Here is a 14,074-nt window from a genome sequence, read left to right as displayed (position 1 = left end):
CTTCTTTGGAGAAGTGTCTATTCATCTCTTTTGCCCATTTCTTCACTGGATTATTTGTTTTTTGGTGTTGAGTTTGATAAATTCTTTATAGATTTTGGATACTAACCCTTTGTCTGATATGTCGTTTGCAAATATCTTCTCCCATTCTGTCGGTTGCCTTTTAGCTTTGCTGATCATTTCCAATGCTGTGCGGAAGCTTTTTATTTTGATGAGGTTCCAATAATTAATTTTTGCTTTTATTTCCCTTGCCTCTAGAAATGTGTTGAGTAAGAAGTTGCTGCATCTGAGGTCAAAGAGGTTTTTGCCTGCTTTCTCCTTGAGGATTTTGATGGCTTCCTGTCTTACATTGAGGTCTTTGATCCATTTTGAGTTTATTTTTGTGTATGGTGTAAGAAAGTGGTCCAGGTTCATTTTTCTGCTTGTCACTGTCCAGTTTTCCCAGCACCACATGCTGAAGAGACTGTCTTTATTCCATTGGATATTCTTTCCTGTTTTGCCAAAGATTAGTTGACCATATGTTTGTGGGTCCATTTCTGGGTTCTCTATGCCAGTACCATGCTGTCTTGAGGATTACAGCTTTGTGGTATAGCTTGAAGTCTGGGATTGTGATGCCTCCTGCTTTGGTTTTCTTTTTCAAGATTGCTTTGGCTATTAGGAGTCTTTTTAAAAAAATTTTTTTAATGTTTGTTTTTGAGACACAGAGAGACAGAATGTGAACATGGGAGGGGCAAAGAGAGGTGGAGACACAGAAAATGAAGCAGGCTTCAGGCTGTGAGCTGTTAGCACAGAGTCTGATGTGGGCTGAGATCATGACCTGAACTAAAGTCAGAAGCTTAACCAACCGAGCCACCCAGGCACCCCCCTTTTTTTTCGGGGTCTTTTCTGGTTCCATACAAATTTAGGAATGTTTGTACTAGCTCTGTGAAGAATGCTGGTATTATTTTGATAGGGATTGCATTGACTATGTAGATTGCTTTGGGTAGTATTCACATTTTAACAATATTTGTTCTTCCTATCCAGGAGCATGGACTATTTTTCCATTTTTTTTGTGTCTTCTTCAATTTCTTTCATAAGCTTTCTATAGTTTTTAGTGCATAGATTTTTCACCTCTTTGGTTAGATTTATTCCTAGGTATTTTATGGTTTTTGCTGCAATTGTAAATGGGATCGATTCCTTGATTTCTCTCTCTGTTGCTTCATTGTTGGTGTATAGGAATGCAACCGATTTCTGTGCACTGATTTTATATCCTGCAACTTTTGCTGAATTCATGAATCAGTCCTAGCATTTTTTTGGTGGTAAATCGAATTAGTAGTCAAAAATCTCCCAAAAAACAAGAGTCCAGGGCCAGATGGCTTTTCAGGGGAATTCTACCAAACATTTAAAGAAGAGCTAATACCTATTCTGTTGAAGCTGTTCCAAAAAATAGAAATGGAAGGAAAACTTCCAAACTCTATCTATGAAGCCAGCATTACCTTGATTCCAAAACCAGACACAGACCCCACTAAAAAGGAGAACTATAGACCAATTTCCCTGATGAACATGGATGCAAAAAATCAAGATATTAGCCAACCAGATCCAACAATACATTAAAAAAATTATTCACCACGACCAAGTGGGATTTATACCTGGGATGCAGGGATGGTTGAATATCCACAAAACAATCAGTGTGATTCATCACATTAATAAAAGCAAGGACAAAAACCATAGGATCTTCTCTAGATGCCGAGAAAGCATCTGACAAAATATAACATCCTTTCTTGATAAAAACCCCCAAGAAAGGGATAGAAGGATCATACCTCGAAATCATAAAAGCCATATACGAAAGACCCACCGCTAATATCATTCTCAATGGGGAAAAACTGAAGCTTTTCCCCTAAGGTCAGGAACAAGACAGGGATGTCCACTCAGCACTGTTATTCAACATAGTATTGGAAGTCTTAGCCCCAGCAATCAGACAACACAAAGAAATAAAAGGCATCCAAATTGGCTAGGAGGAGGTCAAACTTTCACTCTTTCTCCACTTCTTTAGAATGTACTCTAGGTTGTGATTCCTCCACTACTTTTTTATCACTCCATAGCAACCTCTCAGTCACTTTCTATTTCCCAGAACTTTATTTCTTTCCTTTACTATCCTATTCCTTTACTTTCTTACTGGCAGTTCCCTCTGGATGCTCTGCTCCAATCCTGATCTATGGGATTCCTATCTCCCCTTCCTTCTGCTCTGTTCTCCTGATTTTTTTTATTACAGATGCTCAACATAATCACTTTTGCAGTATTAAAACTGTCTTCTGAGGATAGGTGGAAATACTCAGGGGAAGAAACTAACCTGATACAATTATAAAATTACAAGTGAAGGGTAAAGCGATTGGCATGAGGGAACATATATTTCACACAGCAGTGATTAGCTGAGAGGGATACAGAAGACTCTCAAGACACATAGGGTTTTTGTTTTAGCTTTTAGTACATAGATCAGACTGCCACTGGCTTGAAGTTGTGAAGTAGTTTGAAGATTTCGAAATACAAAGCAATCTACTATGACTCCTATAGTGTTAAGCTTTTCAACAAAGAGAATAAAAAGACCAGACATACCATGCATAGGACTCATGCATAGGCAGAGTGTTCCAGTGACTGAAAAGACATTTAGGCTTTATTCAGAAGGCCTAAAACAATACCCAGGAAACTGACAGTAGTACTCCCGGCCAGCCTGAGGCCAAAGAGTAAGCATGGAAGAACTCTGGAACCTTCAGCCTATAGTTGAACAGGAGCAATCGTTTTCCTCCTATGTGTTGGACACTACCTTGTTTCCACCTACCCTGAACGCTTACAAAGTTGCACACTGGAAGTGAACGAGCGAGACCTTCTGGAGCAAACCTCCCTGTTTAGAATCCCAGAGGCAATCACCACTGTGCCGTGCTATCTTGTGTGCAAAGTGAAGGGGTAGGATGTGAAATCCTTATTGTAAGGCTCATAGTAGCAGGCATTTCATCAGAATTTGCAGTCACCCCCCTGCTTAAATTACATGAGCAATACATACTCTCAAACACTGACAAAAAAGGATGTCCTTGTTTTGCAGAGAATTTACAGCTGTGTCTAGCAAATTTAACAAAGATCAGATAAAGTCACTGATTTACAAATAGCAATATAGATAGGTAATGCCTATTGGATGTATCTACTTTAAAAAACTTTGGCCTTTCCTTTTAGAAATAGTTTTTAAAAAATAAGTTAATTTTTCTTTCAAAATGATCACTAGCTCATCACATTTAATTTTTGTTTTGGTTTTGATATATAACTACAACATAATGTAAAACATTTATTCCCATAATATTTACTGAAGATCTAATTTGTACCACTGATGGTAGATATAAACATAAACACAGGGACTCTCTTATTGAGAGGTACTGAGCTTGTTTTCTGTAGCCAAAAGGATTACTACAGGTCCTTCAGGTTAAACTATCTGGAGATTTGGGTTTAAGAATGCCTAAAATCTGTCTCTAAACAGAATTCTACATGTAGTCACATCACCTTATGTGTTACCAATTTTCTTTTCTTTTTTTAAAAGTTTATTTATTTATTTTGAGAAAGAGAGAGAGAGATGCAGAAAGAGAGGGAGAGAATCCCAAGTAGGCTCTGTGCTGTCAGTGCAGAGCCCAAGGTGGGGCTCTATCCCATGAAGCATGAGATCATGACCTGAGCGGAAGTTGAGTCGGAAGCTTAACTGACTGAGCCAGTCAGTTTTACAAAATTTTCTTTTCACCTTTTACCAATTTGCCTAAGTCTTTTAATTCCTATTAGGGAGAAAAATCTAGAGATTTATTCCTAATCCGTTGTTTTGCTAAATTATTTCCAACAATGCCACATAGCAAGAATTACACTGAGAGAGCTGACAATTAATGTACATGTTCAAAAACTATCTGTCTAAAGTATACAAAGAAATCTTAAAACTAAACAATAAGAAAACAAACAACCTAATTTAAAAACAGGCCAAAGACCTTAGTAGAAATCTCATCAAAGAAGACATACAGGTAGGAAGTAAGCATATGAAAGATGTTCAGCCTCATATGTCACCAGGGAAATGCAAATTTAAACAACAGTGAGATGCCACTACACCCCTATTATAATGACTGGAGTCTAGAACACTGAAACACCATATTCAGGAACTCTCATTCATTGCTGGTGAGAACACAAAATCATACGGTCATTTTGGAAGACAGTTGGGTGGTTTCTTGCAAAACTAAACACTCTTTCCATAGGATCCAATAACTGCTCCTTGGTATTTACCTGAAGGAGCTTAAGCCTCATGTGCACCCCAAAACCCGCACATGGATGTTTATACCAGCTTTATTAATAACTGACAAAACTTGGAAGGCAATCAAGATGTCTTGACTGAATGGGTAAAACACAACTGTAGTACATCCAGACAGTGGAATATTAGCACCAAAATGAAATGAGCTATCAAGCCATAAAAAGACATGGTGGAACCTTCAATGAATATTACAAAGTGAAAAAAGCCAATGTGAAAAGGCTACATCCTGTATGATTCCAACGATATGACATTCTGGAAAAGATAAAACTATGGAAATGGTAAAAAGAACAGTGATTGCCAGGGGTTGGTGGAATAGGAAGAATGAATAGGTGGAGCCAAAGGGTTTTAAGGCAGTGAACATGCTTTTTATGATACCATTATGGTGGATATATTGAGGCTCTAGAAAATAAAATCTCCTAAAAAACTCAAATAACTCATTCACCATGACAAATGAGTAGCTTCCAAGTGTGAAAAATGAAGTCCCTCCTGAAATTAGGACAGAATGATCCCAACTCTCTCCTATAAATACATCATTTGTAATATTCTGAAGACAAGTGAATCCCATCAAGCCTCTGGAAACAGAAAACTGCTAATGGCCAAGAAGCAGATGCCTTGTTCTATTCCCATTCTGGACAGTACTAGTCCTCCAGGGTGGTAAGGAATGGACAGGAAACTAAACAGCAAATAAGGGTTGTTCCAGTTCTGGGCAAACCTACCTGGGGCCCCAGAATGGTGAGCTTCAACTGTTCTCCAGTATAAAGTTCTTCCAGGAAGATGCCACTGAAAAGAAAAAAAATGATATAGAAAGGTAATTACATGATAAATTACTTACACAGACTTTGAAACAAAGCTAGGACCCATAAAACTTTCTCTTGATTGACTTTTGGGTAATAACATTCTTTTTCATGAGATTCAAATTCTTTCCCTTTGTGGGCTCACCACTTTTTTATATAAATGTCTCTCAAACTCTTCCCCACATACTTAAAAATTTGTAAAGAAGGTATATCTTATGTTAAGTATTTTATCATAATAAAATACATAAATAGGGTGGATGGAAACTTTTGGAGGTAATGGATATGTTTATGGAATTGATAATTTCATGATGTACACTTATGTCTAAACTCTTTAAGTTGTATCTATAACCTAAGTATATACAGCCTTTTGTATGTCAATCATAAATTTTTTTAATATCTCAAAACAAAACAAAACTTCTCCCCAAATCTTTTCAAAACAAACAGATGGAACCATATTTAATTCTGAGTCTCATTATCATATATATTGTTTCCAAATAGTTTCTCATTTTTATCTCATTATTATGAAATATATCCCATCAGGAGTGGTACATTCTAAATTTTAGGCTTTATTGAGAGGCCTGAATACTATGTGACAAAACTACTGTGTTCTTAAATGGCCTCAGTTTTGTGACTGCAATAAAGCAAAGCATTCTACTGTCCTGACTATATTCTTTCATATCTTATTTCTCACTCTCCCTCTCTCCCTGGCCCTAATACTGTTCCTTCTTTCTTCATAATATATATAATATATTCTCCTTTTTTAAAATAAATATATTCTCATTTTGATCAGTACAATCCAACTCAACTATTTTTTGTCAGCTTTATAGAGGTGTAATTTACATGCAAAATTCAACAATATTAAGCATATACTGAAATAAGTTTTGACAAGTATATACAATGGTAAGTGCCATTACAGTCATGATATGGAATATTTCCATCACTCTGAAAAGTTCCTTTGTTCCCCTTTGTGGTCAGTCCACTCCTATCACCCAAACCAGTAACAGGTACTAATTGTTCTTTCACTATAGTCTTTTCTAAAAGCTTATACAATGGAATCATACCATGTGTAGTCTTTACAGTTTCTTTCACTTAGCGTGATACTTCCAACATTCATCCATGTTGCTACATGTATCCATTGTTGGTTCCTTTACATTGCTGAGTAGTATTATAATGTATGACTATGTCAAAGTATGTTTATCCATTCACCATCTGACGGCATTTGGATTATCTCAAGTTTGGGATAAAGTTTATTAATAAAGCTGCTAAAACATTTGAGTACAAGTCTGTCAAAATGTTTTGATTTTTCGTAGGTAAACAATAAGGGATAGAATTGGTGAGTCATATGGTAAGTATATGTTCAACATTTGAATAAACTGTCAAGCTTCTCTAAGTGGCTCCAATGATCCTTCTTGAAGTATCATTGTGCACTATGACGAGCAATAAATGGGAGTTTCAGTCGTCCCATATCTTTGCCAACACTTTGTATTGTCCGTCCTTTTAATGTTAACCATTCAAGTGGGTATGCAGGGGCAACTCAAAGTGGGTTTAAATATACTATCTTGCTATTTGCTTTTTATCTGTCCTACTTTTAATTTGTTCCCTTTCCCTTATGTTTGTTTCTACCTTGTTTGGATTTACTGATTTATTATTTTATGATATACCTAAACATATCTCAAATGAATTCTGATTAAGGTCAATGGCTTATGACTCTACAGACTTTATTCACTCAGTGGAAACTCAGTTTATTTCATGACCCACTATCCTAAAATGGATCTGTGGACTTGATCAAACATGGTGAACTTAAAGAAGAAATGGCTGGAGTTTGTATTCAGGGAAGAGTTAGAATCAGTATAGTGGTGATGAGGGAAGCACAGATGTGAAAACCAAACTTTTGCAAATTCAGCTGTTTGTTTTTAAAGCTATTACATAGTCTTGAAGCTGTTTCCCTTTAAGAAAACTATGCAGGCAGGAAAAGAAAAAAAATTACTATTATTATCAACTGTATTCTCTACTGATGTGATGAATTTTATTAAAGGTAGGTGAAAAAGAAATAATCTTTAAATACAATAAAATACCTAAATACAAAGAATGGTGTCCTGATTCTTGGTAAAATATAGTGTAAATCCAGAGATTAAATTTATAGGATAACTGAATATGAAGAACTATTCCCTATGAGTGTACCTGGAGGCATAATAGCAGAAACCCACAGAAATTCAATATGAAAATGAGAGTGGTGGATGGACACATGTTCCTCCTCCTGCTGAGAAGGATGATTTTATGGTTGGGGAAACATCACTTAAGGGTTTGGGAGTGAAGCTGATAAAGCACAGGAAATGAAGAGAGAAAGAAAGGAAACAATGACTCTGCTGAAGGAGGATGAGGATCTATACTTTCCGCAAAGCAGGAGATAGTTTTCCAACACTGATCGTAACACATCTGTAACTACCTTTCTAAATAGCTCAGTTGTAGGCATGTTTATGAATAAAATCCATTATTTAGAGAACAACATGGAGAAGTTAAATGGCCATATTTATATACTTATGGGGGCGACGGGGGAACCTGTGTTATTTTATCTGGGTGTTTATAGCAAATAGATCAAAGAAATTAAGTCACAGGGATTGGAAAATTTCCTGGCAAGGAAAGGACTCATCTTGAGTAAATTCTTTTTACTCTATTAAGTTTTTCTTCTTGATTTTTCTTTCTTTCTTTCTTTTTTTAAGTTTACTTATTCATTTTGAGAGAGACATAGAAGGAGCCGGCATGCATATGTGGGGGAGGGGCAGAGAGAAAGGGAGAGAATCCCAAGCAGACTCTTCCATCAACACAAAGCCCGATGTGGGGCTACATCCCATGGAACCAAACCATGAGATCATCACCTGAGCTGAAATCAAGAGTGCGCTGCTTAACCAACTGAACCACCCAGGTGCCCCTCTTTTTCTTTTTTTAAGCAATCCCTACACCCAGTGTGGGGCTCAAATTCATGACCCTGAGAATTAAGAGTTGCATGCTCCACTCACTTGAGCCAGCCAGGTCCACCCCCCTTTTTTTCTTTTTGTTCCTTTCCCACCCACACTGCCTCATTTCTCTTTCTTTTTTCAAGAAACAATGCTGTGCTGGTTCTCAGTAGTATTAATTGAAGGCAAATATAGAATCAGTTAAATTCAATCAAAGAATGGATGTCTCAACTCTGTTAACATAAAGTAATTTCTGTAAAATAGTCAATCATTTCTTTTGCTTTTGATTCTTGACAGACTCCTCTGGAGATATGTAAATTATTGATTCCATCTGGTTTATTGCCATCAGGGCTGCTTGAGTGTTTATTTTTTGAAGGCAGGTGTAAATAAAGCTAAGTTAATTTCCAGAAAAGCTGCAAAGAAGGTTATAAACCTGAAGTGTAATTCTCCTCTTCCAGATGCCACCCCAGACCTAGATATGTACACAGAGAAACATACTATCTTTTGGGGGCTGCTAAAGTGAGGAACTCAGGGGAAAATCACCAATGTACAGCTGAATGGCACTCTGAAACACTTTCTGAATGGCAAAGAAAAGTTGAGGGCATTATAATGTTTTTTTTTTCTTTTGGATTTTTCTCTCCTCTTTTTGTTTTTCTTGGGTCAGGGTAGGTGGAGGGATGTCTGATGTAGCTGCCATATAAAGTGTTTTTCCTTAGTCTGAGGTAGGATTGATTGTCAGGGTATATTTCTTCTCCCACTACTCTCCTCATTTTCTTTCTCTACTTACTTTCTGCTCCCATCATCTTCTGACATGAAGCTTATCTGCCTCAATACATCATTTCCAATCTAAATGGAAAATATTGAAGAGGAAAAATCTTTCCTTAAGCCTCCTTAAATTTCCAAATTAGCCCTAAATAAACTTTATTTATTTATTTTTTTAAATGTTTATTCACTTTTGAGAGAGAGAGACAAAGCACCAGCAGGCAAGGGGCAGAGAGAAAGGGAGACACAGAATCTGAAGCAGACTCCAGGCTCTGAGTTGTCAGCACAGAGCCCGCGCAGGGCTTGGACCCACGAATTCCAAGATCATGACCTGAGCTGAAGTCAGATGCCCAACCAATTGAGCGACCCAGGCGCCTCAGCCCTAAATAACCTTTAAATCAGTTCTAAATAAAAGAGTTATGGATGAGACTCAAATCCTACTCACTTCCCCAGGCCTGTGGCATCTCTCTGCTCTAATCAGAAAATGTATCGTTTATGAATTAATGGTTTATTCATTGAATTAGCAGATTATAAATCATATTTAGATACTCAAACTGAAAATAGTAGTCAGATGTGGAAATACTCATCTCTGTTAGTACTTTTAAGACATATCTATAGTTTCTGCATTGCCAATGCATACAAAAAAACGAGTTTGTGCTGGGCAATGGTCCAGGCATAATAAGCTCTGAGTGTTGCAAATTAGCGAGCACAAAATAGATAATGTACTATGTAAAATATCAAAGAATGTCAGATGTGCCATAATAATCTAGAGAAAAAAAAGTAAATTCTTACACTTATGTTAAGCTTCTAAGATTTCTCAGTTAGTTATTAGTTGCAATTTGCCAGGACTTTATTCTGGGACATTAAGTTCCTATTTTCAGGTAGTCTCTTCATGTTCTAACTGTCAACAAACATCTTGGTGCCTCCTTGAACTACGGAATCATCTTGATGAACTGACCTGTTAGAAAAAAATCCCTACATAGCCAAAATGAGAAAATGCAAATGCATGTTTACATTCATTTTGGTGTAGTATAAAAGGTCAGAGATTTAGAACCAAACGGATATGGGTTCTAGCCCCAGTCCATGCCAGTTACCACTTATGGGGTCCTGAGAAGTCTATTAATTCCTGTGGGTCTCAGATGGCTCATCTGAAAATGAGATTGTTGTGGGATTGCTCTGGGGATTAAATAACATGAGGTATGCATAGCACCTGTGTAATAGATGGTCAAATAATGAATGATAGCTCTCTGCTTCCACTCCATTTATATTTTCAGCTTCCTCAGTAAAAAAGGATAGTTGGTCTTTAAGGATATAAGAGGGGTGCCTGGGTGGCTCAGTCGGTTGAGCGTCTGACTTCAGCTCAGGTCATGACCTCACAGTTCATGAGTTCAAGCTTCGTGTGGGGCTCTGTGCTGACAGCTCAGAGCCTGGAGCCTGTTTCAGATTCTCTGTCTCCCGCTCTCTGCCCCTTCCCTGCTCATGCTCTGTCTCTCTCTGTCTCTCAAAAATGAATAAAAGTTTAAAAAAATTTTTTAAAAAGGATATACGAAATTTTTCTCTCTCTTCTCTGAAAGCATTCAGCAGATCGGAGGTGCTCAAAAATATGTGAGCTCCTTGTCAAATGTTTGTCTCATCAGACTGCAGGCATCCACTGGGGTATAACCCTTCACAAAAATTACCTTACTCCATCCACACAGCAATTGTGAGGCAGACCAGTTCTGACTTCCTCATTTCTCATTCCAGAAGCAGTGAGTCAGGCTGAAAGAAATAGTGGAGTGCGTAAGTATTTGCAGATCTAAGATAAACAACACCCATTTCTGGGGGAGATTAACATGAAAGTACTGGTGTAGATACATGTATTAACAGAGGATGACATTTCAGGATTTGTGCCCTCTTGTGTTTTGGTTACACGTCTTGTTTTGACCTCGACTAGAGAGTTACCACTGTAATTGTGGGTGAAGGTAGTGCTCATAAAAAATGATGTTCTTTTAATTTTTCAAGGTCAAACTTCAATGAATTTGTGTACTATACTCAGAAGTAATAAAAATCAGACAAGCAGAAAGGAATATAATTTGGCATTTCTTATTCAGAAAATTTATACAATGTATAACCCTATAAAGTGAAGGATCTTTAGCCTCACATACTCTGCTTTATTTGGGTTATTCATCAATGGATATGTGAATAAAAGTCTATTTTAAGACACACTGTTCAAAGTAACATTTTAAAAGGGATAATGCTTTTGAAAATATTAAACCAATGTATTTTTTTATTTACCATAAATCCACTTCTCTATGACTCCCCACCCATTAGATGAGTAATACTCATTACTTCAGATATTTCCTAGAACAAGTAAGCCATTATTCAATTCTGAGCTTCAGACTAAATTATTCCTGAGTTTATAGCTAGATGATAGTCTTGTGAACCAAGCTTTTCGGGGAGTAATATGTTTTCTAAATTTCAAAATATTCTTTTTACACTGAAAAAGCTAAACAAGAGAGTCAGAGCCTGGATTTTTACTGTCAGCCTCAGGACACAGAGGAGGAAGGCTGCCAGGGAAGGCTCTGACACACAGCAAGAAGAAGCCATCCTACTGCAGACAGGACGCTGAGAGCTCTGGAGGAGATAAAATTAGGGTAACTCTGACTAGATCCCTGAGGTGACGTCAGATACCCATACTACCCCGGACCAAAGATAGGAGACAGAATGAGATAGCAGGAAGTGAAAAGCAGTGGGAACAAATCCTTCTTTCCCATTTCGGCTATAGCCAGAGAATGCCCCAGAGGTATCTTGTAGCCATTGGCATGGCCACAGAAGAGCAGACACAGTCTAGGACAGGCTCTGTCAGTGCAGAGCCTGATGTGGGGCTTGACCTCACAAACCATGAGATCAAGACCTGAGCCGAAACCAAGGGTCGGATACTTAAATGACTGAGCCACCCAGGTGCCCCAGTGTACGACATGTTTACACACAGGTGGCTCCCACACCCTTGCCACCATGTGGCATGTTAAGAGGTTTAGACCTAAAAGGCTCTCTGGGTGAACTAGGGCTGGGAGTGGGGGCAAGATGGGAGAGTTGGCAGGTAGCTAAGAATTAAGGAGCAACTTGCCATCCAGGGGCACTAGGGTGGCTTACTTGGTTAAGCATCTGACTCTTGGATTTGGCTCAAATCACCATCTCACATTTTGTGAGTTCAAGCCTGGTGTCAGGCTTTGTGCTGACAGCGCAGAGCCTGCTTGGGATTCTCTCTCTCCCACTCTCTCTCTGCCTCTCCCCTGCTCATGCCCTGTCTCAAAATAAATAAATAAACATTAAAAAAAGGGAAGCAACTTGCCTTCCAGTGGTTTGAGGGGAGAGGAAATGGAAAGAGCTGGAGGGCAAATGGAAAATGCACTGAGTCTCAGAGGTGCAGCCATTCAAACAAATACTAAACTGCTACACCCCAAACTGAAGTTGGTGAGAGCTATCAAGAGGTCTAGACACTTCCTTGCCTACCATCACAAAGTGATGTGAACTCTCCCTTGTGCCAAGAAGCCTCTGAGGGAGAAGGGGCAGATGATGGGAAAGATGCCTTGAAATACCAAGTACCCTCTTCCCAAAGGAAAGTCTTTCACATTAAAAAAAACAAAACCAAACACACACACACACACACACACACACACACACACACACACACAAACACAAAACCCCTTGAATAATCTTGAATGGGCTATTTTGTTTTGGCGATTGTTAAGTGTTTGCTACTGAATGGAAAAGGGGGCTGTTAAGCAACATGATGTAAGTGATAGAAATTAATTTCCTACATATCTGAATTGTGCCCTTTGCTACTTTTTGGAGGACCAGGTAAGAAATTCTGGTTTGTCCACAGCTCAGGGCTTGCACTGTATGAATTAGGAATTAGAAACACCATTTGCTTACTCACATTACAAGATTATAGAGAGTGTCACAGTTTTCAGAAGTATAAAATAGTCTTCAATGGTCTTCAACCATAAATGCTATTAAGTATTGTACTATGCATTCATTTTAAATTGTCTATGTGTGTGTTGTGACTCTTGTGTTTTGGGGCTTCAATTCACAGAGAGGTCAAATCAAATGCACCATTTTTTTTTGTCCACAAGAACCCAGAGGCATGAATATGCAAGGATCCCAAATACAACCATTTTAACACCTACAGCCCCAAAGTAGCAGGCTACGCTAGGGTTAATTTACATTCCACAGCAGCAGCATGAGAACTCCAGCAAGACAGTACTTAAAAGAAATCAATCCGGCAAAAGCAAAACACATATCTGTTTCAAATCCAACACTATCATTCTAAAATGAGCATTTGTTTTTAATTCTGTAGATCCTGACTGAAATGTACTGAGCATTCTCAAAAGCAACTCATTAACTACAACGTACAACATGATGACTATAGCTGACATTGCTGTATGATATACAGGAACTGTTAAGAGAATAAATCATAAGAGTTCTCATCACAAGAAACAATTTTTTTCCTTTTCTTTCTTTTCTTTTTATTGTATCTATATGAGAAGATGGATGTTAGCTGAACCTACTGTGATAACCATTTCACAATATTTGTAAATCAAGCCATCATGCTGCATGATTTAAACTTATACAGTGATGTATGTCCACTATTTCTCAACAAAACTAGAAAAAAGTAACCCACAGAAACTGGTGACTTAAAATGAGTTTCCCCCAAAACAGACCCCGAGATTTGAGTGCAAGTGGTTTCTTAGGGAGCTGATCTTAGCAGGACTGCAGGGGAGTGGTAAAAGGAGACAGGGAATGGAAAGGAAGCAACGTGGAGTAAGATGATGTGCAGGTGACCACTGTGGGAAACTGAGGACCACCTACTGGAAACCTTGGAGTGAAGAGATAATTCCACAAAGTTATAACATATGAAGGATGAGGTAGCCACCATTTATTATCCAACTCCCTCTCTCATTAGCTGAGAGCTGCTCTTGGAGCATCAACTTCCAGCACTCTGACCTGCCCCAGGCAAGAGCCAAACACATCAAGGAAAGCCCTCTAAAGGAAAGTAAAAACCACATGCAGTAGGAAGCTATCAGTGTGTGCATAGAGAAAGGAAAGCTAACGGCAATCTGGGTGACTCAGTTGGGTGAGCATCCAACTTCAGCTCAGGTCATGATTTTACAGTTCGTGAGTTTGGGCCCTGCGTCAGGCTCTGTGCTTAGAGCCTGGAGCCTGCTTCAGATTCTGTCTCCTTCTTTGTGCCCCTCCCCCACTCACGCTCTGTCTCTTGC

At 38.4% G+C, this 14,074-nt stretch overlaps 1 protein-coding gene across 2 annotated transcripts in view; it reads right to left on the bottom strand.

Moving 5' to 3' along the window:
• Positions 1-10,575, bottom strand: part of LYRM7 (LYR motif containing 7) — a 220,353-nt gene extending 209,778 nt beyond the window's left edge. For both annotated transcript variants that reach the window (XR_006962807.1, XM_047084211.1), the window contains exons 1-2: positions 10,493-10,575; positions 5,020-5,083 (exon numbers count right to left, since the gene is read on the bottom strand). Coding sequence is in view for 1 of the 2 variants with exons in the window: in XM_047084211.1 (XP_046940167.1) it covers positions 5,020-5,083; positions 10,493-10,551 (123 nt within the window). In the remaining variant the exon portion in view is untranslated. The remainder of the gene's footprint in view (positions 1-5,019; positions 5,084-10,492) is intronic.
• Positions 10,576-14,074: the final 3,499 nt, after the last annotated feature.

This window comes from Lynx rufus, unplaced genomic scaffold (genome assembly GCF_022079265.1).
Source record: "Lynx rufus isolate CCGP_SWC_20201006 ecotype Redwood Valley unplaced genomic scaffold, mLynRuf1.p SCAF_1, whole genome shotgun sequence".
Taxonomy (NCBI): domain Eukaryota; kingdom Metazoa; phylum Chordata; class Mammalia; order Carnivora; family Felidae; genus Lynx; species Lynx rufus.
This window is presented reverse-complemented; position numbering and strand designations above follow the sequence as displayed.